General features: G+C 26.9%; 1 protein-coding gene across 2 annotated transcripts; it reads right to left on the reverse strand.

Moving 5' to 3' along the window:
* Positions 1-648: 648 nt before the first annotated feature.
* On the reverse strand, positions 649-9,002 carry LOC107626416 (DNA glycosylase/AP lyase ROS1). Of its 2 annotated transcripts, XM_088504338.1 has the most exons (21): positions 8,461-9,002; positions 7,763-8,246; positions 6,528-7,477; positions 6,027-6,447; positions 5,594-5,944; positions 5,228-5,318; positions 4,316-5,147; positions 4,155-4,234; positions 3,887-3,971; positions 3,610-3,701; positions 3,462-3,530; positions 3,334-3,370; positions 3,123-3,205; positions 2,304-2,804; positions 2,128-2,164; positions 1,983-2,040; positions 1,685-1,824; positions 1,498-1,563; positions 1,307-1,421; positions 1,178-1,216; positions 649-984 (listed from the first exon to the last, which is right to left on the reverse strand). In XM_088504338.1, exons 2-21 carry the CDS (start codon positions 8,229-8,231, stop codon positions 746-748), a joined length of 4,755 nt encoding a protein of 1,584 aa, XP_088360464.1. In that variant the 5' UTR covers positions 8,232-8,246; positions 8,461-9,002; the 3' UTR covers positions 649-745. The 2 variants fall into 2 exon arrangements, with proteins under 2 accessions (XP_088360464.1, XP_088360463.1); XM_088504337.1 differs by having other exon boundaries at positions 4,155-5,147.
* Between the last annotated feature and the right edge of the window lie 14,400 nt (positions 9,003-23,402).

A 23,402-nucleotide genomic window follows, 5' to 3' on the forward strand; every position in this document is an offset into this window, starting at 1 on the left:
TTTGGCCACAGGGACATATACATGAATATACATATGTATTTTTTTGGTGTCTAGATACGTGTGTATACGTATACATAAAATAATTATTTTGGTTAGTGTGGGAATGTTTTAGTTCCTATTGGAACTAAGAGTTTGGTATTGTGAACTAGTATAGAGATTAAGATCGATTGAATTGAAGTTTTCGTTCCCCGTTTGCTGTAATTTGTTAGTCCCTTTTCTTTTCCATTTGAATTGCATGTTTTTTCTGCTAATGTAAGAAAGCATAGAGTCCAATTCCAGAAGTTGCCATTAGAACTGGTAAATTATTAGACTTTGGAGTTAACAGATAGTCCATCAGGTATGCATATATTTGTTTTGTAATTATCTCTCGCTTACTCAAGAAGTGATTGTAATAGAACGCTGAGGAATGAAAATTTGGTTGTTGAATGCTAAAATGAAAGCGAAAAGCATAAAATTCAAATTCGAATATTTCTAAGCCTGTCTTTGTAGGAGTTGGGAGGAGAATCCTCAGCTCCCGTTTCTCTGCTTTGGCATCACCCGGCTCACATTCTCCCTTCAAGAATAGAGCCTAGGTACTACCATTGACTCATTATTGTTCCTAATTTTTTTCCATGTTTTTTTTAAAGAAAAAATTGCTCACTCTGAGTATGACAGGAACAGGTTAAACTTCATATTAAACAAAGAAAATTGTCACTGTTGGTACATATATTTTACAGAACAAGATAAATTTTACAGAACAAGATAATTATGAGATAGACAAGGATGGATTTTCTTTGGGTTTTCCCCCCTCCTGAAGATTTTGGCTCCCAGAAACCACTTCTGGTTGTTGTGGGTTTGTTTTTGCTCCTTCTGATTTTGTGGCAGTTGACTTTTTCCTTGTAGTCCCTGTGGCCTCAGCCATCTTGCTTGCTGGGAAATGCAGTCTCGCTTTTAGAGGACGCGGTGCTCGAGTTGCTCTATCAAATCCCCGCACACAGACATACCCTGCAAAGCAATTTTCCACTGTGTTTAGAGAGGATAGGTTGTATATCTGATGCATGCTTTTTTTCTTATTTAATTATTGTGTTATTCCTATTAGGGAAGAACTTCATCATTTCATTTCAAACTAATAAATAAAGCAGGCTGAGAGATTATTGAATTATGCAAAGCAGGATACATTTTGGGAACTGAATCTTACCTCTCCAGAAACACTGTTGAATTTCAGGCGTTGTTAAACCTGATGAACAAAAATCATAAACTCAACTTCAATTTACATTTATTTATTTATTGCTTGATATATCTATCTATATAAATTTGATGTCTCCACCTTTAAATATTGATGTCACAGAGGTTCCAAAATATACTGTTCGCCTGTTCAGGTTCCAGATCCAACTTCGCGGAACGCTGATTGGATTTTTACTCGATTCATGGTCAGCAAATACCTGCATTAAAAACTCCATTTTATTAATGCTGAAATTGCAAAGAATATTTGCAATATATGATTACACACTATTTTACCTCATTGACTTGGAAATAGGTGCCATTTAGCGGAAAGCTTCCTCGCATAGCTGTTCGACATGGTATCTGTATATATTCATCATCAATTCAAGTGAGTACATTTTATATTTTGCAAATTTCTCCTTCCTATATAATAGATAGTAACTAAGAAACATGTTAAAATCATTAATCTGGCAAGCATTTATACCAGGATTGTCCCTCTAACTGTTTGCGAATCTGATTCCCGAACACTGTTGCAGGAAAGGCATTCTTTCTCATTACAGAGTTGGCCACTTTCTTGATAGCTGCATTTTCTTTCAGGTGGTTGTATAGAATTTGCTGTCTCCCCTATGTAATCATTGATGTATTTGGCAAATTGAATTAAAAAAAGAAAAGCAGAAAGCTGTACATGCTGCAAATTTTCTTGCCTTATTGTGCAGCATAGTGCCATGTATAAGCCTATTTAAATTAATCCGAAACGAAGTTGAAGTTGCTATTTTGTTTACCTGGAGTCCATATAGCAAGAAGATATTTGCCTGGATCATCTGCCTCTCGTTTGTCCCACTATAACAAAAAAACAGTTAATGGAAGTTGCACAGAGGAAAAAAAACTAAAACATAAATTTGATGAACAGATGCAGCAATATCTAACCCCTTCCAGAAGAGGATGTGTATCTGGGAGTTCATAACTGCATGAAAGTGAACACAATTAGTTACAATGCTATAACTCTCTCATTATGGGGGGTGGACATGGCATGTGTTGCAACTCTCTCATTGATGTTATCGGTTTAAAGTTAAACTAGTGGAAGAGTTAGTTATTTTACTTACACGCAATGCTCTGTTCGTAATCGGTTCACATACTTTAACCTAGGCATAGGAATGTTAGCAGTTTCTGGAGTCAAAGCTACCAATGCCCTTGACATTTCCGCTTCTTGAAGTTCCATATTTCCTTGCATATAATTTTTTAAATTCAGGGTAAACTCCTCTAGATCAAGGTCGATGGGAGGAATTTCCCGTGGCTCCCAGAAGGCATCCTCAATATCATGTATTGGTACTTGTGAGCATTCTGCCTCTGGGGTTGTTGGCTCTTCAATAATAGGATGGCAGATATTCTTTTCATCTATTGATTCTAGCTGTTTGGCAACCTCTGCTTGTAGAATTTCTGCTCCTTGGTTTGGATTCTCAAGAAGGGGCAAGTGCAACTGAGCGATGTTTACCGCCGGATTCTGATCCATCGGGTTCTGATCCGTCGGATTTTGATCCGTTGGATTGTTTCCGGAGGTACTGACTATACTTGTCTGCTCTGGCCCTGGTAAGGCAAGTCTTGCACTGCATACAAAATAGATTATATGCAATTGATCTATCAAATGCATGTTTTTGGATTCTGAGTGGTAAGAGATCATTTTCAGCTGTTAAAATAGAATACAATTATACTGCTTCCAGTATAATGCAGTATTTAATACAGTATTTATGCTAATATGAACTTCCTAATATTGTCTTTGAAATCCCAATTTTGTTATCTATATAGCCAACAATTTAACTTGAAATAACTTCTACTTCTATTGTTCATATGTATGAGAAAGAAGTTTTATATGATCCTGCATAATCGTTTTTCTGCAAATAATTTTTAATATATTGTGAACATACCTTGCAAAAGCACTAGCAAAGTGTCTACACTCTCCTTTCATCGGACATGCATTGCAATTTGGTTTGTGTTTTGTGCAGAAGACCTGCATTCATTTTCGTGTTTCTTGGTATCACATCAAAGCTTTGGTAGGTAGGATCACTGACTTTTAAGTATCAAGGAAAGAAAAATAAGAAAAGATCACCAACTTTATGCACAACATGATGCAATTACCTTTCCAAATGTAATCATCTGGTAATGTAGCTCGTATCTGCATCATAATTTAACAGAAGGCCAAAGAAATAAGTCAACATATTCATTTTTTGTTCATGTGATGCAGTAAATTGAAATGAAATCCTTACAATGTTTTTTGATCTAGTTTGCACAGACGAGGCCACAGATATTTTTGTACGGTCTCCAAAATGGGGTACCTACATAGGATAATTACATTAGCACTTCTTAAATAATTTGCTAATCATGCTTAACATCATTTACAAAGCAAGTACTTACAGTTCCAGGAGATGCAACTGTAGTGTCTCAGGAAGTGGCTGCAGCGGTACCCATCCAAGTCTTACTGCTATTCTTCCAACATTGGTATCCACCTGTGATATAGCCATAGCATTATATATTCAGATTTATTTATTTATTTTTCATTTATTCATTTATTTATTTATTCATTTATTTATTTATTTATTTATTTATTTATTTATTTTTCATTTATTTTTTTTTCATTTATTTATTTTTTATTCATTTATTTATCTATTTTACAACTATATATAGAACTTACAGGAAAGGCAAGGTGGTGCAGGGTTAGGAGCCTCACACACTCCACACTTTTCAGTCCCAGTCCCTTTATACTGAGCAGAAACTCCCTGTATTGAGAAATGAATATTTATCATACACATATGTTTGCTGATATGTAATTCATCTCACACTTTGTGGTTTCTAAACCACAAAGTGGAGATATGTTTAAAACCATTTGAATGGAGAATTTTCTTTTAGTTCAGTAGGTGTATTTTCTTTTTATAGAGTAGTTTATTTACTGTTGGCCTTACTTTGCTTTGTCCGGAGGGACGTCTCTCAGCCACTCAAGGTCAATATCACCGTGATCTTCAACCAGCCGATTCAGGAAGAGCTGCACAGTGTACCATAATATGAGAAGCAATTCAACAGAAAGGAAAAAATGATATTTCATTTTGTGGAAGTTCAACTGTACCTGAATGCGTTCAGCGAGCCTGTTGTTCATGCCCCTTTCTTTGATCGCATCTGAGATTGTGCTAACATCTGCACATCTCACAGCATCCCAGTCGAGAGAATCCATGGTGTTCCATGTCTTCTCTCTCTTCCCTGCTATAGCTTGTGCGGCTGTTCGCAAGCTATCCCAGTTGAATTCGTCCTTATGCTCTTTTCCTTTGCCCTTGCTGTCTTTTTTTGCTGAACTTGTCTCTTGGGCCTCATTTCTTGCTGCACTTTTGTGGGCACCAGCTTCTGCCTGGGCTGGAGCCACAATCCTTTCAGAGTGAGCCCTTTGAGACATTTCAGCACCGTTGTCTGGGCAGCAAGGCATGCTCTTTTCATTTTCTGAGCTGCGGACGGATTCCTGGGTTGGGAAGATGGATGCTTTGAGGGGGACCTGAGTATTATTTTCTTTGGGGCTGTCATTCTTCAGGTCCCCAGATGTTAGCTTCTCAGTTGCTTCATTTCTTTTTGTGTCAGCTTCTTCCTGAACCTTGGTTGAATTTTCTGCTTGGCGGTTGATATTGTCTGAGTGGCCCTCCGAATAGGATCCCATCTTCTCATCGTTCTGCTCGTTTGAGACCTCGCCAGTTTGGGAAACCCCAGAGCTTCGGGATGCCACCATATCATTAAACCCCGTTCTCTGAGGCATTTCTTGGACACTGCAGTGTGTTATCTTGTGTCCAGAATGCTCAGTGGCGTCATGAACGGATGGATTCAACGGCGCATCCCCCTCTGAGATCTCTACTGGCGCCCCAACGTTTACTTGTGATTTGTTGGGGAATCGAGCCGCCAGGGCCATGAATGCAGAACTGTTAAAGGAGAAAGAACAAACAAGGTTGCTATGGCATCTGGTAAAGCTTTGTTTCAAATGATACTGCAGAATACATACCTTGAGAGATGGTCTGAGACATTTTGGGTGAGGAAAACCCCCACCACCGAATCCACCACTGATCCTTTCCAGCGAGAGAATCGTCTGTCTCCTGTTTAATTATGAGTCGTATAAATAGTGTTATGAATGCAATTAGTGTACTAATGTTAAGCTCTTGTAAACTTTAAGTTCTTGTCTTTTGTTATGTAATTTGGTTTTAATGTTAATTGTTGTTTGAATTTAATATTTTCCCTGAGTAAATTTGCAATCAGTTTTATTTTCTTCTAAGTTCTAATAATATATTAATGATTTTATTATTAATTTTTATTTTATATTATTATGAATAAGTGAATAAGTGTTTATTATTCGGGAGTATTAGGTTGATACCTTGTACACGATGCATTCTTGCAATAAACGAGTCTGCCTTCCCTCGAAATAAATTTCGCTCTTCTTCCCACCGTTTGGACGTGGCTTCATCTTCTCCATCAATTCCATGGCTGTTTATATCTAACATCAAAAGCTTCCACACTCTATTAGTTTCTTCATCAAGGTTAACTCTCGCCCGTGGATATTGTTTCTTGAAAGGAACAACCTGGCTTCCAAACGGAATGATGGCGCCATCAAGACGCTTTTGCTTTTGCTTTTGTTTTTTCAGTTTATACCGAATTATTGCATTCTCTTGTGTTTTGATTTTCAATTTTTTAAATTGCTTTGTTATAGCATCTACATCAGAATTATCTGCAATGCAAAAAATTTTTTTGTGAGAATATATTTTTTATGTATATAATGTTGACACAAATCAATAATTCAATTGAAATACCTAATGATTTGTCCACTGCATCTTCTGATGTTTGTTCTTCCCAATTTCGCACTCTTGAGATGAACTTATCAAACTTGTCATAATCAGAATTATATTCAGAGTTGTCAGTCTGATTATATTTAGAGTTGTCAGAACTGGATGCGTAATCAAGCCTGCGCGCATCTTGCGGAGAAAATGTCATTTCTACTTCATTTCGATTAGTTCTGTCAATTTTCGTTCCGAACAGAAACAAATCATTATGATGTACCCCAATGATATTCCTGCCACTAGTATTTAGACTCTCTTCATTCTCAGTTGTCTGATCTCTTTTGTTTTTGTTATCTTCAAAGCTGTAATTGACAATGGGCTTTATCTCCTGCGAAGTGCTTTCTGGAGAAAATATACTTGACGTTTTGACAATGGGCTCATGATCATATGATACCTGATTAATGAAACAATTTTGATCATAATCCAATGCATTAATGTTAGAATTTTGATTATAAGTGCTGTAGGAGTACTAACCTTATTTGTTGCATTTGTTCTGCTATATCTCATCCTCTCAGCGGATGTGTTCTGAATTTGTGTGTCGACAGGTAATAGTATGTAAAAATCTTGCTGTGTGGAAGTGTCATGACTATGGACAACGTTCATCATGTCACTTCTTTGGTTGATACATGCATTTGAATTATGTCCACTTGTAGAGCTTTCTTCTTTGGATTTCTTATTACTTCTTGATCTTGTGTTAGGTCTAGGTATTAATGCTTCACTGAATTCTACTGTGGCCTCTGTTGGATAAGACATGTTGGGCGTTTTCTTCTTCCGGCCCCTCTTCTTGGTCGTCTTTTCCATTGGTTGGGCCACAGGAGGATTGCTTTGCGATGGATCTTGTGCTTCTTTGTTATAACTTGCTGCTGTCCCTTCTGCTGTTGGAGTACATTCTTCGTGTGATAATGTTTTTTTCCTTATATACTTCCTCTTGACAGGTTGACTCTCTTCTGATTTTCCCCTGGATGACTTTGATGCCTCTTTCAGAAGACTTACATTTATGTTGTCTCCAACTTGACTGTCTTTGTCTGCTGTTGCATTTTCAGTGCCAGCAGATCCGTCAAATAAAGTCCTTTTACAAGACTTTTTTGTGGATTCTGGCGTGAAGTCTTTAATTGTTTCTTCTGCTGGAGTAGTAGCGGTCTTGTTTATTCCTTTTCTTCTCACATATTTCCTCTTGCCAGTTGAGTTTTCTTTGAGCTGAACATTCTTTTCTTCAGCTGACTTTCGAGTTCGTTTTGGTGTGCCTTCGACAATGACCTTGGGACGGTGCTTTCTTCTCTTTTGTTTTGATTGTGGTGTGCTTTCTACCTGGATGGCATCCATCTTTATAGGTGTGCAAGCAACATCAAATTCTCCCACAGGATTATTTTTTTCCATATTCATTGACAATGATGCAATTTGTGAGCAACCAACCAACGATGTGTCTGTAATGGCAAAAGATGATAAAAAAAAAACATGTATAAGGTATCTAGTAATGCAAATAAATTTGTACTCATATGTATGCATATGTACTCATGCAAATAAAAATTAACTTCGTACATAAATAGAAAAAGAACTAAAGAAGTATCCACCATAGAATCTACAGAATAAACACTAATGAACTACTAAATAATCTATCTAGTTGTCATTATCATTGTTAATTTACATTGTGTTACAATGCAACTACTGAATTTAACAGGACCAATTGTTAATAAAATATGTTGACTTACCCTGAAGATTTCCGGTGTTATTCACTGCTGCTCTGTTGTAGTTGATCTGTGAATCCAATGAAAAAAAATCTGGATTCATCGATCCATTATCTGATTGAGTTGCATTCAAATTAGCTGATGCTGCATTCTCTTGCATGGTGGCCATAAGTTGAGAAAAACTCATATGACCAAGTGCAGGAAAATCACCAGATACTGTCTTTACACAAGCTTCACTATTTTCACCAACAGTGTTTTTCATTCCACCTTCAGTTACTGACCCAATACAGGACCTTTTGTTTTTTTCCATAGAAGCTGTGAATTTGGAACATGCAATTGCTCCATCACCATGAGTGGGTATCTGGGGGTGATTTTCCTGCTCTGGTGCGTAGATCGGCACTGTTTTTTGAGAAGTGGGTTTCATGGGAGTAGTGGGAGCCCAACGAGTCTCAACTTGTTGTTCTTTTTGATTATTCATTTCTCTGTTATCCATTCTTAATTTCTCAATCTGATTGAAAATCACAAACAAAAAAGTTTTAAAAAAAAGTGCAAATGAGTCTGTCGAGAATCCTAAACAAAGCTTAATTCTCCTGTTACCTCATTTTTTTCAATGAACAAAAATAAAAAGATTAAACCAAATTAAAACAAATGAGATTCAATGACAGAATATGTCTCGAAGAAAAACATACTCAACATTGGGAGAGATATACAGTTGTAGTTACCTTTTTCTCAGCAAGCAACTGGGGGTATTTTGTAAATGGGGAAGAAAAGTGTGTTCCTTAGTGAAAATGAGAACGAAAGTGACTGATTATTGCTTCCTTTGGAACTTCTGCTTCTTCGTCTGCTTGAATTGGATTTCTTCTGTTTTACCAATCAGTTAACGAAAAGCTAACCAAAGAAAGGAGTACCAGAAAAAGGAGGAGGGATTTGTGCTCACGGTAGTTACAATGAGTCAATGCTGGAAATCTAATATATCACGTTTATGGGAGCAACATCACACTAATTAACATGTAGAATTTCACATGCATTCGGCTAGGTCAATTTTAATTTATATGTTCTACTTGAATAAAATGAACAATGAATTTTTAAATATGTAATTTTTTTTCTCTTTCTATACAAAATCCTTGTTGACTATCACTGCCTCACTCAATTTGAACGAAAGAAAGAATGAGTAATGTTATTTAAATATATTAAGATTTTGTGCATACGTACTTGCATGCATGAATAAATATTTTAAGAGTTTAATTTTGATTCATTAAAATTCGTTGTCGCAAGACCATATGCTGATGTTATTATAATAGAACAGAGGATATGATTTTTTTAGGTACTTTGTTAGTCTTTATAATTTCGTAAAATTTTTAATTAGATCTTTATATTTTTTTAAGTGAGTCCTTACATCAAATTTTATTTTTAATTAACTCTCGATATTTTTTTATTATTTGAGTCCCTATACTAATTTTTTTTTAATGGGGTCTCTGTATAATCAAACTAATTACTGTTAGGAGGAACCTAATTAAAAAAAATTGGTGTAAAAACCCAATTAAAATAAAATAAGTATAGAGACCTAATTGAAAATTTCGCAAAACTATAAAGACTAACAGAATAATTAAATTTTTTTTTATTTTCAATTCTACCATCAACTCTCTTATTTTTTTTGAAATTATTAGTTTATTTTAATTTTATTTAGTAACAATTACTTTATCAATGCATCAAATTAAATTAAAAATTCAAATAAAAATAATAAAATTTGATATCAATAAAAATGGTATATAACAATAAATTATATTTTAATATTTAATTATAATTTAAAAAAATTCATTTTAGTTTAAATACATTCGAATACTTAAATTGTCAACTTACTGATTTATTCGCTCCCAAGCTGAAAAAAATAAAATATAGCAAGTAGTTCTTCTAAACGAAAGTGACTAATTATTGCTTCCTTTTTAGAGTCATGGTTGGATTGAAAAAATTTAATCAACGAGTACTTTTAATTAAAGTTAAATAAAGAGTACTAGAAAAATATTGATAGGAGAATAAAAGAAAAGAAATGGTATTTTTAACCTATTTAATCCATTAAAATTATATTATTATTAAAATGTTATATATAATATTCTTAAACACATGTTAATGAAATATTATTTAATTTGTAAATAGTTTTTAATAATGATATCTTAATATGGATATTAGTTTAATATTAAAAATTACATTAATTACATTTAGATAAAGTAAAATATATGTTATACTTTATTTTTTCTAATTTTCAAGTTAAATTTACCTTAATTAATTTAAAAATATTAGACAAACTCTATTATTTAACTCTAATTAAAAAACTACATAAAATAACTATGATAAAAAAAATATCGTATACCTATACCCTAAAAATTTTCGAATTGTCATCGATATTAATATAATATATATTAATAATCAATTAATTGTACAAAATAATTTTATCCAAATATAATAAATCAAATTTTTTATTAAAATATACTAATTTATTTCACATTTGAATATATTTATATTAACTTTTTATTTTTTATATATTTCTATACATCTATAGTTGAAGCTTAACTATTATAAAAAAAAATATGTAACTAAAATATGATAGAATATGTAACTACTATAAAAAAAATATTTTAATTAGAAGATTTTGATGATAATTAATATTTGTACTAAAATTAAAATTTTTTAAAGAGAAAGATCAAAAAGTCAGTAAATTTTATGATTTATAGTTATTAATTAATTATTATTGATATTTTTAATGGTGTAAAATTTTATCTAATAATATAAAATTACTCATTTTTTTACCAATTAAATACTAATCAAATTTTAATAAAAATACTGATAGTTAAACTTTTTCTTAATTAAATACATGTATACAATTGTTTTGTACTAATAATAGCACGCTGTCAAAGAAACTATTATTAGTGTCACATTTTATTACATTATAATTAATATTAGATTTCATCATTAAGCTTGATAAATTTAATGAAAGGACCAATTGAGTGCAACTCCAAAACTTGACTCAATAGCCAATAATTTTGTTGTTTGTCCGTTATCCTACATCATCATTTAGGTAAACACAGAATTACTTTAAAAGGTAGAATGTTTAATAACTAAATTGGATATAGAGTATATTTACAAAATAAAAAATTTATTAAAAAATTTATTTTTATAAAAATAATATTTTTTTTATTTTAATAAAAAAATTTATTTTTTAAAATTTATGTATTCATCAAATATTATTAAACTAACTTTTCTTAAACTAATTGGAAGGTAGGAACGGCCTTGAAGATTATAGTACATAAAAAGCGCATAACAGGAAAGAAGTGAAGGAGATGTTAGGCGTACAGGGTTTGTTGTCTGTCCTTTTCTATGATGTACGGACATTGATACGAAAACTGGATACGACACTATACGGGACACGCCGACACGCGAATTTTAAAATTTTTATATAGACATAGAAATACTCATACATATAAAATATTAAGTATTTTTTAAACAAATTATAATAATATTTGATATTTTATTGATATTAAAATATAAATTAAAATTTTTAATATCTCATTTTAATTATATCAAGTATTTAAAATATTTTTGTTTTAATAAATAATAATATATACTATATCTAAATTTATTTTAAGAATATATGTTAAGAATAATACTGGATACGCTGACACTTGATAGTATTTAAGTGTGTCCAAGGCGTGTATGGAGAATAATTTTTTATTTTTTATTAAGACACGATTGGACATAGCAGACACTCGTGTCGGTGAATGTCGTGTATGTATCCGACACACGGACACGACAACTCAGCAAAGTGTCCGTATGTCCTTTTAGATATTTTTTGTGTCTGTTTGATTGTATTATTTGTTTATCAGTGTGTGATATGAAATATTGAGACAGAGACATAAAATTTTATTTAATAAATAAAATATAAATAAAAATATTATATTTGTATATATTAAATTAATATATTTTATTAATTTTTTATAATTATATATTTTTTAAATAAAAAATTAATTTTTTAAATTTATTTTAATTTATTATTAAATAAAATATAAAACATTAATTTTTATATTTGTGTTTTGTCTCATTGTCTTATTTTATTTTTAGAATCAAACGAAAAGGAGCCTTTTAATTGATTCTTGTTTCTTAAATTTTTGACTAATTGTTCGGGTCAACGGTGTTTGATTATAGAAAAAAAAGTATTGAAATACCTTTTTCTAGTGTTTGAATTTGGTTGTTTATTCTTGTCTCAGGTTGTCTTTCGTGTTTATTTTTAATAATTTTTGTACTAATTTTGTTGTCAGTTGTTAATGTTGTCTTGTAAGCACACCTGGTGTGCAGGTGTGCTGTATCTCCTCCCGAGAGAGGAGAGTTTATAACCACTATGGAAAAAATTATTTTTTAAAATAATAAAATAAAATAATATAATATATAAATAATAATTATTAATTAAAATAAAATATAAATACAACATATATATTATTTATTATTTGGTATGAAAATTATATCTACAAAATTATATTAAAACTAACAGAATATTTATTTTAAAATACATACGATCAAAGATCTAATTAGATTTTTAAAGTTTAATTATTCTATTGATCTTTATAGTTTTGCAAAATTTTTAATTAGATCTCTATATTTTTTTTTCTTTTAATTGGGTTTCCACCAATTTTTTTAATTAAGTTCTCTTGATAGTAATTGACTTAATTGTATAGAGACTAGGGCTGGAGTCACCAAAAAAAAAAAAGACTAGGGCTGGAAGTGAGTCAAGTCAGCTCATGAGCCAGCTCGAACTCGACTCGTTAACAGCTCGATAAGCTAAGTTCGTGAGCTGGTGAGCCAAGCTTGAGCCTGAAATTGAGCTCATAAATTAAATGAGTCGAGCTTGAGCTTGGATAAGCTCAGCTCATTAGCTCGTGAGCTGGCTCGATTATATATATATTATAACAATCTTAATTATTTAATATTTATATTTATTTTTTACATATAATTTTAATATAGGACATAAATAAAAAATTTATAATTTATTGATAGATAAACAATATATAAAATTGATCTTTTTAAATATTTTTAAAAATATATAAGTTATAATTTATTAATATAAAATTATAGATTATGTATCTATGTTTCTCTTATTTGAGCCAGCTCGTGAGCTTTTGGTAAGCCGAGCTTGAGCTTAAGAAATAAGCTCGATTGTTAATGAGCTGAGCCGTAAGCCAAGCTCAATTTTCGTGAGCCGAGCTTGAGCTTGGCCTAGCTCGGCTCAGCTCGGCTCACTTCCAGCCCTAATAGAGACCCAACTAAAAAAAAATATTAGTACAGAGATTCAAATAAAAAAATATAGAAATTAAATTTTAAAAAAATTAGTACAAAAACCAATTAAAAAAAATATAAAAACTTAATTAAAAATTTTATAAAACTATAAAAATCAACAGAATAATTAAACTGTTTTTTAATTATAAATACTTTTAATTTATAAAAAATATTTAATTAATTCTAATATTTTTTACATTAAAAATAAATAATTCTAAAATTAAAACAATATATAATTTCAATTAATTATAAATTTAATAAAATTATAAAAAAATATTAAAATAATTAATTTTTCTTATAATTTTTTTAGTCTAACAAACTAAAAATTAATATATCACAAATTTAAATTTTATTTAAAAATTTATTATTAATCAATAAATTACAGACAAATTCAAACTCCGCATCCTACCAAACCAACCCAAATTAATTAACTAAAAATCTAAAACTAAACTAAACAGCTCTCAAACTCGAATATAGTTTTTCTTCTTTCTCCTTCTAGAAGCACAAGACGTGCCTGCCATTTGTACAAGGCTCTAGCCACGTGGAATGAACCGTTCACCACGTTGCTTACTGTTTTTGGGGCCAAATTCGGCACGCATCCTAATGACCTCTGTGTAATGGGCTTGGAGCTCTCAAACAAAAGGCTTTTTCCGATACCCATTTTTAACCGTTCGATCTGCATGTCGATGAATCCAATGGTCCAGTCCATCGTCATTGGCCAGCCATGGAGGCATGCAACTTTGTCAGAACTCTCTTTTAAATGTTGGATCTTTCTTGTGAACCTGTAAGCTTTTCCTTTATTTTTACTGTTAAAAACAAAATTCCAATAATTTATTGATCTAATAAAAATTAATTAAAAAAAAAGAATAAATACATTAAAAAAATCTAAGTAAATTTAATTATGAAAATAATTTATTCACTCAAAATACATTGCTATTATTATTATAATTATTATTATTTTCGTAGACCGAATATTACGCTGATTCTTTTTATTAACTGACAAAATAAACATGGAAAAATTTAATTCACAACAAGTCCCAAAACATTTTTCGGAAATAAGCAAAAATATTAAAATAAACACCACCGAAAGAGAGAAAAAAAAAGAAGAAAGGGGTCCAACTGACACGCGTTGAAACGTGTCAACTTTTTCAGTCAACGTGTTCTCCAAACACTGAAGCTGCATGTGAACGTTAGATTCGATCAGAAAGGGAAATCGTGCGGTTCAGAGTGAGTATAGGAAGCGGTGCATTGGGACCCACAATTTAGGGAATCTAGCCCTCTCTAGTCTCTATCAGTTTCACATCATTCGAGATTCGAGTTCCACGTATGTTAACATGCATTGCTTAATAGATTCTCACCAAAATTTTGTGACACATATACATTTAGATAGATATTCAATATATTTATTTAGTTAAATATATTTTATTCAGTTTTGCCGCTTGATTAAAATTATTTATTTAAAATTATTTTAGCTATGTTTCTCATTACACGTATTTATACAAGTGTCAAGTTACCAAAAATGAAAATAACAGGTGTCTTAACGAAAGTACTAAGCTAGACACGTATTTAGCTTTTAATAAAGCTACTATTTTATAATGTGTTTATCTACTATTTATAAAATTTTAATAGATAAAATATTTTGTATCAGAATACATTTATAAATAATACGATAAATTATTAAAAATGTATTTAAATTATTTTATCATTAACAAAAATATTTCTACATTTTATTTTCAATAAAAATATTTTTAAATTATTTTAAAATACGATAAAAATATACATTTGTGAACTAAAATATTTTACTCTAACGAAAAATAATAACATAATAAACAAATTTTCTTATATGACAAATAAAATCTGATGTTGATAAGTGAATTACATTGCATTTTTTTATTAATAGAATAAATCTCTAATCACAGTTATGTATTTTTTATATATTTTAAATTATTTAAAAATATGTTTAGCAATAATAAATCTTAAAAATATTTTTATTAATATCAAAATATTTTAAATATATTTTTAATAATTTATTCTAATAATATAATATGATATTTATTATAATTTAATCATAAAAAAATCATTCTTTCGTAAAATAACAAATAATTAAAATAATATTTTATCCGTTAATTAAAATATTGTAACTATATTTGTCTATAACTTTTTAGTCAATTAATGTCTAAAGAGTTGTACAAACTAGTTAAGATTAAACTAAAAAAAATTAACAAATCAATCATTCTCTAATGATTGATAACTATATGTCTAATCATGTATGTATAGAAATTGCATTAGATATGGTAATATTATTAAAATAGACGGTCTAACCATCTGATATCTTATTTATATTTATTTGTCAAAAGTAAAATATTATCTATAAAAATTAGTTATTCTTATAAAAATATATATTATTTATTTTAAATTATATTTATAATTAAATCTTACAAATAAAGTAATTAAATTATATTTTTATTTAAAATTAAATTCTATATGTAATATAATTAAATATAATTTATTTTTATATTTAAATTATATACATTTTGATCTTAAGAGTAAACATTAAAATAATCTTAAGAGTAAACATTAACTTTCATAGTTTTAGTTCATATCCTACATACACTTCTAGAAGATCAAAGGGTGAGAATTGTGATCGAATCTTAGATTGTCAAATTACGGATTCGTCCTTTTATAAACAACAAGTATTTAAAAATACAAATAAATTTTATCTCTTATTTTTCCTTTACTTGTCTATTCAATCAAACTACTATATGATATGAATGAAAAGAAAATTCATCTTAGTGTCCTCTCTTGTAATCAAAATGTTGCCACGTGAATTTATTCGAAATTGATTGGTTCAGCCACGATGTTTCGATATTTTGTTTCACAACCTCGTAGTTATCGACCTATACCATTTATTTATTTATTTAAAAAAATGGGGGCACCGCTTAAAAATGGTAAATATTATTGGAATAAATTAAATTAAAAATAAAGTTTATTAAATAACCAAAAGTTTATTAATTTTTTATTGGAATATACAATGTTCCCCTTCTTGCGTGGCTTTTATTCGTGAAGCGGTGGGATTTTGGGTGTATCCTTTAATTTCATTAATTTTTTTCAATTTTTCATTTTTGCTTTGAGTTATTAATAGACCACCGAATGGGGAAAAAAACAAAGGTTGCATGCAGTTGCATAAATTGACACATATTTGTAATAATGGACACGTTTCATGCAGCAAAATATGAAATTAATTAAAAAAAAACAAAGGTTGCATGCACTTAATAATAAATTGACACATTACATGTAATAATGGACACGATTCACGCAGGAAAATATGAAATTAAATGCTTCATAAAAGTCTGAAATGTTAAATCTGTGGACTGAGAACCCCAGTTTTGCAAATGGATTTAGATTCCCAAAGTCATTGATGAGTTCGCATATCAAGGAATTGAAGCACCGCTTGACTGTATTATATGCAGTGTCCATTACTCCACAGTCCACACACATTTCTAGCACCAAAATGAGGGTGCTACTCCCAAAGAAAACATCATTATTATTATTTTGGTATTTACTGAAATAGATAGATTCATTCCTATTTAATTTTACTTTCATTGTTTTTGTCTTTTAAGAAAAAGTATCTATTAAGTGTGTTAAAAGGTATAGGTTAAGATTGTAAAATAAAAATATTTTTATTAAAAATATAAAAAATTTAAATTTTTGATAACTTTATTTTTTTATTTATTAAATAAAAATATTTAAAATTTGTTATTAATAATAAATTTATATGTTAGATAAACTGAAAAAAATTATCTCATTAAAACCGTAAAATTTTATAAAAATATGACATGTAAATTTTTATTTTAATTAGATTTGTTATTTTTATTTTGATAATAAAATTTTAAAAATATAAAAAAATTTATATATCTTATTTATATAAAATTTAAAAAATTGAACATAGTAAAATTTTTTTAAAGATAAAAACGTTTGACGTAAAATATCTTAAAAATTTATTTAAATATATACTCTTATTGTTTAGATTTTAGTAATTTGTGTTTCAAGAACATAGATTAAAAATATCATAAGTTTATAAAAATTATTGAAAAAATAAATATTTTTTTATATTTTTAATGTATTAAATATATAAAAAATATCAAAAAAAATTATTATTATATTTTAGATTTAACTAATATGTGTTGTAACTTGTAAGACTATGTTTAGAAGAGAGGTTGATATTAGAAGATAGAAATTGAGAAATAGAAATTAAGATATAAAGACTAAATTAAATTTTTGTATTATATTTGATATAAAATATACTCACTAAGTGATATCTTAATATTATGTTTTAGTTTAAAATAAATATAAAACTTGATTTGTAAAGTTAAATAAAAATATATTTTTTTAAAAATATTATTAAAATTTTTATTTTCATCCTAAAAAATTTTAGGCCTTCTATCTTCACTTTCTAGAGTTATGGAAAAAATTAAAATTTTGTGTCCTAAAATTAAAATTTTAGTTTTAGTCGCTGATTATCAAACATAATATTAAATCTTAGTACTTCTGTTAGTCTCACTATATGAAAATAAATGTTATTTAAAAATACATAATAAGATTACTATTAATAAAAATTTTTAAATGTTTTCTCATAATAAATACAAAATAAATGCATTAAAAATTTAGATTTTTTTATTTTTAATAAATTTTTTTTGAATTTATAACCTTAACATATATTCTTAGAACAGATAGATTTTAAAAATTTTGCCATCTTGTTCTCTAGAATACATATTAAGATTATAAATTGATTTTTTTTATTAAAATTATAAAAAAGTAATTTTCGATGCATTTGTTTTGTATATACTAAAAAAATAAAATATTTTATTATTAGTATATTATATGTCTTAAAAATACATATTAATAAAAAATATTAAAAAATTATTAAAATTTATTATTTTTGATTATCAATTAGTTATTAATATTTAAAAATATGAGATAAAATATATTATTAAATTATTAAACTAAAAAAATTAAATTAATGACTAAATGATAATAAAAAATAATAACAATGTTAAAGTGACAAAATAAATCGTCAAAACTTGTCTTATTTAATATTTATTAATTATTATAAATTACAATAATTAATAAATATTAAATACAATAAATTCTGACTATTTTAATTAATTTTTTATTATTAAATATTTATGTAAATTCTGATAGTTTTCTAGAAATTTTTTATTAAATTCTATTTTTAAAATATAAATTATCTGAATTTTTATTTTTTATTTTTTTGGTAGTAAATATTTGTTATTTATTTTTTAATTTTTTCTGTTTTTTTGTTGGGATTTGGGTTGATTGAATCAGGTTGGGTCGCTGTGCTAAAAAAAAACACACTCAACTTAATAATTTGAAAAAAAATCAATTCAAATTTGACCCAATATTTAAGCACTGACAAAAAAAATTCCCAATATTTAAGCGATATATATAAATTTGAATATAATATCATGAAAAAAAATATTATACATATAATAAATAATCAAAACTGTTAGAAAAAAAATTTGATAAATATTATATACTACATTAGCCTTTTTTTTAGATTATTTTTTATATAACACAATAAATAAAAAAATATAACTCTGATTAAAGAATTCTTAAAGAGTATAAAAAAAAATATTAAAAGGCTAAAATTCAACTGGCATTACACAAATTCTATTTATCGGTAGGTATATATAAATCAAAATAAATTCAATATAAAAATAGCATTACATAATATAAAAAAAAAAAATTAGTGGTATGCAAATATATGTTATCAAATCCGAACTGAATCAGTAGGTTTTGATGATCAAGTAAAAACTCAACACGTTATGAATATTATTTCTTTTAAATATATTACATAAACCAGATTAAATTATATCAACAAATTAAAAAAAAGAAACATCTTACCAATAATTACTATGAAAATCTTATTATTATCCGTCCAATTTTGATAGCTATTATAAAAATCTTATAATTGATTTTTTTTCTCAATTTATAATTTTTTTGTTAGACAAGCTTGTCTTTCATTTTTCTAGGCTAATCCAAATGAAAACATGTAGAGAATATACCAAATAATAATAATAATATAAGGAAAAAAACAAAAGAGACAAATTTGCTAAAATATCCATCTCACTAAATCATCAAATAAAACAAGAGTTTTATTAATAAACTCCTCCATAAAAAGTTCTACCAATACAAATATTATCAAAATTTTAGTTTCTATCTTCAAAAATTTCAACTCTTGTATTTTAACTTTTTAGAAGTACTAAAAATTAAAATTTTGTGTTTTAAAATTAAAATTTTAGTTCTAATTTTTAACTAACAAACATAATATTAAATCTCAGTACTTCAATTTCAGTCTCACTATGTACAAATAAACGTTACCTAATGACACATAATAAGATTATCAGTAGTGAAAGTTTTCAAATGTTTTCTCATAATAAATATAAAATAAATGCATTAAAAATTTAAACTTTTTATATTTTTAATAAAAAATTTTGGATTTATAACATTTGTCTTTAGAATACAAGTTAGTTAATCTTTTATATTTTAAGAATTTTGCTATCTTATTCTCTATAGTAAATATTAAGATTACAAATCGAATTTTTTTGTATTAAAATTATAAAAAAATAAAGTTTTAATGTATTTGTTTTGTATATATAAAAAAAAATTAAAATCTTTTACTATTAGTAATATTATTATATATCTTAAAAATACATATTAATGAAGAATATTAGAAGATTATCAAAATTTATTATTTTTAGTCATCAATTAGTTATCAATTTTTAAAAGTATAGGATAAAATATATTGTTGAATTACTAGAATAAAAAAATTAAATTAATAATTAAGTGATTACCAAAAGTAATAACAATGTTAGGGAGACAAAACAAACCATTAAAATTTGTCTTATTTAATATTCATTAATTATTATAACAATTAATAAATATTAAATAAGATAAGTTATGACTATTTTATTTAATTTTTTTTAGTTATCAAATATTTGTGTAAATTCTGATGACTTTTTAGATTTTTTTTTTTAACTAAATTCTATTTTTAAAATATGTTCTTAAAATATAAATTAGCTGAATTTTCATTTTTTATTTTTTATTTTTTTGGAAGTAAAATATTTATTTTTTTTTTTTGGTAAGTAAAATATTTATTATTTATTTCCCAAGTTTTTCTCTTTTTGGGGGATTGGGGGTTGATTGGGTTAAATCAGGTTGGGTCGCCGAGCTTTAAAAAAAAAAACCACACTCAACTTAATAATTGAAAAAAAAAAATCAAATCAAATTTGATCAACCCAATATTTAAGCACTGGCAAAAAAAAAAAAAAAAAAAATTAAGCGATATATATAAATTTGAATATAATATCATGAAAAAAGAATATTATATATATAATAAAATAATCAAAACCGTTAGAAAAAAAATTGATAAATATTATATATATACTACATTAGCGTTTTTTAAAATTATTTTTTATATAACACAATAAATAAAAAAATATAACTCTGATTAAAGAATTCGTAAAGAGTATAAAAAAATATTAAAAGCCTAAAATTCAACTGGCATTACCCAAATTCTATTTATGTGTAGGTATATATAAATCAAAATAAATTCAATATAAAAATAGCATTACATAATATAAAAAAAATTAATTAGTTGTATGCAAATATATGTTATCAAATCCGAACTGAATCAGTAGGTTTTGATGATCAAGCAAAAACTCAACACGTTAATATTATTTCTTTTAAATATATTACATAAACCAGATTAAACTATATCAACAAATTAAAAAAAAAAAAACTTACTAATAACTATTATAAAATTTTTATAATTGATTTTTTTCTCAATTCATAATTGTTTTGTTAGACAAGCTTGTCTTTCATTTTTCTAGGCTAATCCAAATGAAACCAAAGTTGCATTATATTCAAGCTATCTTGCTAAGAAGATACCCTTTAGTTGGTTCAAAATCAAAACATGTAGAGAATATACCAAATAATAATAATAATAATATATGGAAAAAACAAAAGAGACCAATTTGCTAAAATATATATCTCACTAAATAATCAAATAAAACAAGAGTTTTATTAATAAACTCCTCCATATATAAAGAGTTCCACCAATAATTTTTATTATGTTTAAATTTAAGATAAATATAAAAATTAACAAATAGATTTAAAATTTAAAAAATTAAATAATAATAATTTTTGAGAAGAAATATTATTAAAATTTTAATTTTTTTAATTTCAGTTTTTTGTATTTTTTTTTAAGATAACTGAAATTTTAGTTATAGTCTCTAACCACTAAATACAATATAAAATTTTAATATCTCAGTCTTAATCTCTAAAAATAAATATTATCTGAGAACACATGATAAGATTATTATTATTAGAAATATTTAAATATGATAAAGTATGTGTTTTATTCATATAACGTTTGTGCTTTTTTCAAAAATATCCCTTAGGTTTAATTTCTTTCAATTTTGTTCTTAATATTTTTTAGTAATTCAATTTTATTCTTAATATTTTCGATTTGTTTCAAAACTATTCCCGAACATTTTTTTTTTCAATATTTTAGATGGAGTTAACATTCATGGATAATTTTGATGCAAATTAAAAACGTTAGGAACAAAATTAAATACAATTAAATGTTGAAGATATTTAAAAAAAATTATAAACATTAGAGACAAAAAATATACTTTATCTTTTTAAATATTTTCTCATAATAAATACCAAATAAATACATTGAAAACTTAAATATTTTATATTTTTAAATGAAAAAATTTTATTTATAACCTTAATGTGTCTTTAGAGTACAAGTTAGTTAAACTTTTATATTTTTAAGGATTTTGCTATCCTGTTCTCTAAGAGCACATATTAAGATTACAAATTGAAGTTCTTTTTATTGAAAATATAAAAAAAAAAATTCAATGAATTTGTTTTGTGTTTATTGAAAAAATTTACCTTCTACTATTAGTAATATTATCATGTGTCTTAAAATACATATTTGCTAAAGAGAAATGCTAGGAAATTATGAGAATTTATTGTTGGCTAACCTATTACTTAGCCATTAATTCAATTTTTTTAGTCTAGTTATATAACAACATACTTTATCTTATATTTTAAACATTGATAATTAATTGATGACTAAAAGCAATAAATTACGATGATCTTCTATTATTTTTCTTAGCTAAATTCTATTTTTAAAATATGCTCATAAACTAAATCTTTATTTTATATATATATATATATATATATATATATATATATATTTTCATGGTATTCCCAACCTGGCAGGACAAGAATTAATCCGCCGCAATACTAAGCTCTATTTAAGAGTTTGTCATTGGCTAATGAGTTGCTGCATACACAAGACAGATTCAAACCCCAATATTTATTTAAACGGAATAGTGAGTTAACTACTAGATCAACCAAACTTGGTTAAATCTTTATTGTTTAATGCTCAAGTTTTCGTTTTTGGGATTGGGGTTGATTGGGTTAATTCAGGTTGGGTCGCAGAGATAAAAAAAAAGCCTCAACTAAATCACAGCAGAAGCCCAGATGGCATATCTGTATGCCTCTTTAAAGTTGCATCTGGATTTAAGTCCCAGCTAAAACTGGATGTAGTTTAAAAACTCATAGGGGTACGTGGTTCAAGTATTATTTTGTTACTCAGATTTCATTCTCATGGGAATTAAATATATCAAGAAAAATGTGGAAATTAAAATGATGATATTTTGATTATCTGAAATCAAACTTGCTTAAGAATAACTTTTTAAACTTTTAACTAAATATGGGAATATAATATTCTCATCTTAAAATTTTTAAGAATTATTTATAATTTTTTTCAACCATACATACCTATAGTGTGTGTGAGTGAAGGGGGTGTGAATAGTATATAACGAAAAAAAAAAACTAAACTAAATCAAATTTGATCAATCTAATATTACTAAAAAAATGAATATAATAATATCATGAAAAAGAATAATGTATATATAATAAAATAATCAAAACTGTTAGAAAGCAAAATTTGATAAATACTATATACTACATTAGCGTTTTTTTTTTAGATCAATTTTTATATAACACAATAAATAAAAAAAATATAACTCTGATTAAAGAATTCGTAAAGAGTGTAAAAAAATTTAACAAAAGACTAAAATTCAACTAGCGTTACCCAAATCCTCTTTATGTGTAGGTATATATAAATCAAAATAAATTATTTCAATATAAAAATAGCATTACATAATATAAAAAAACTTAATTAGTTGTATGCAAATATATGTTATCAAAATCCTAAATGGATCAGCTGGTTTTAATGATC

Source organism: Arachis ipaensis, chromosome B2 (genome assembly GCF_059453495.1).
Source record: "Arachis ipaensis isolate K30076 ecotype BB chromosome B2, ASM5945349v1, whole genome shotgun sequence".
NCBI classification, from domain to species: domain Eukaryota; kingdom Viridiplantae; phylum Streptophyta; class Magnoliopsida; order Fabales; family Fabaceae; genus Arachis; species Arachis ipaensis.

Coding starts and splice junctions, on each gene's coding strand:
- LOC107626416 (XM_088504337.1), bottom strand. CDS start 8,231: ATGGATAACAGAGAAATGAATAATCAAAAAGAACAACAAGTTGAGACT. Junction 7,478..7,762: donor TAACACCGGAAATCTTCAGG/GTAAGTCAACAT, acceptor TTGCCATTACAG/ACACATCGTTGGTTGGTTGC. Junction 2,805..3,122: donor TTTGCTAGTGCTTTTGCAAG/GTATGTTCACAA, acceptor TTTTGTATGCAG/TGCAAGACTTGCCTTACCAG.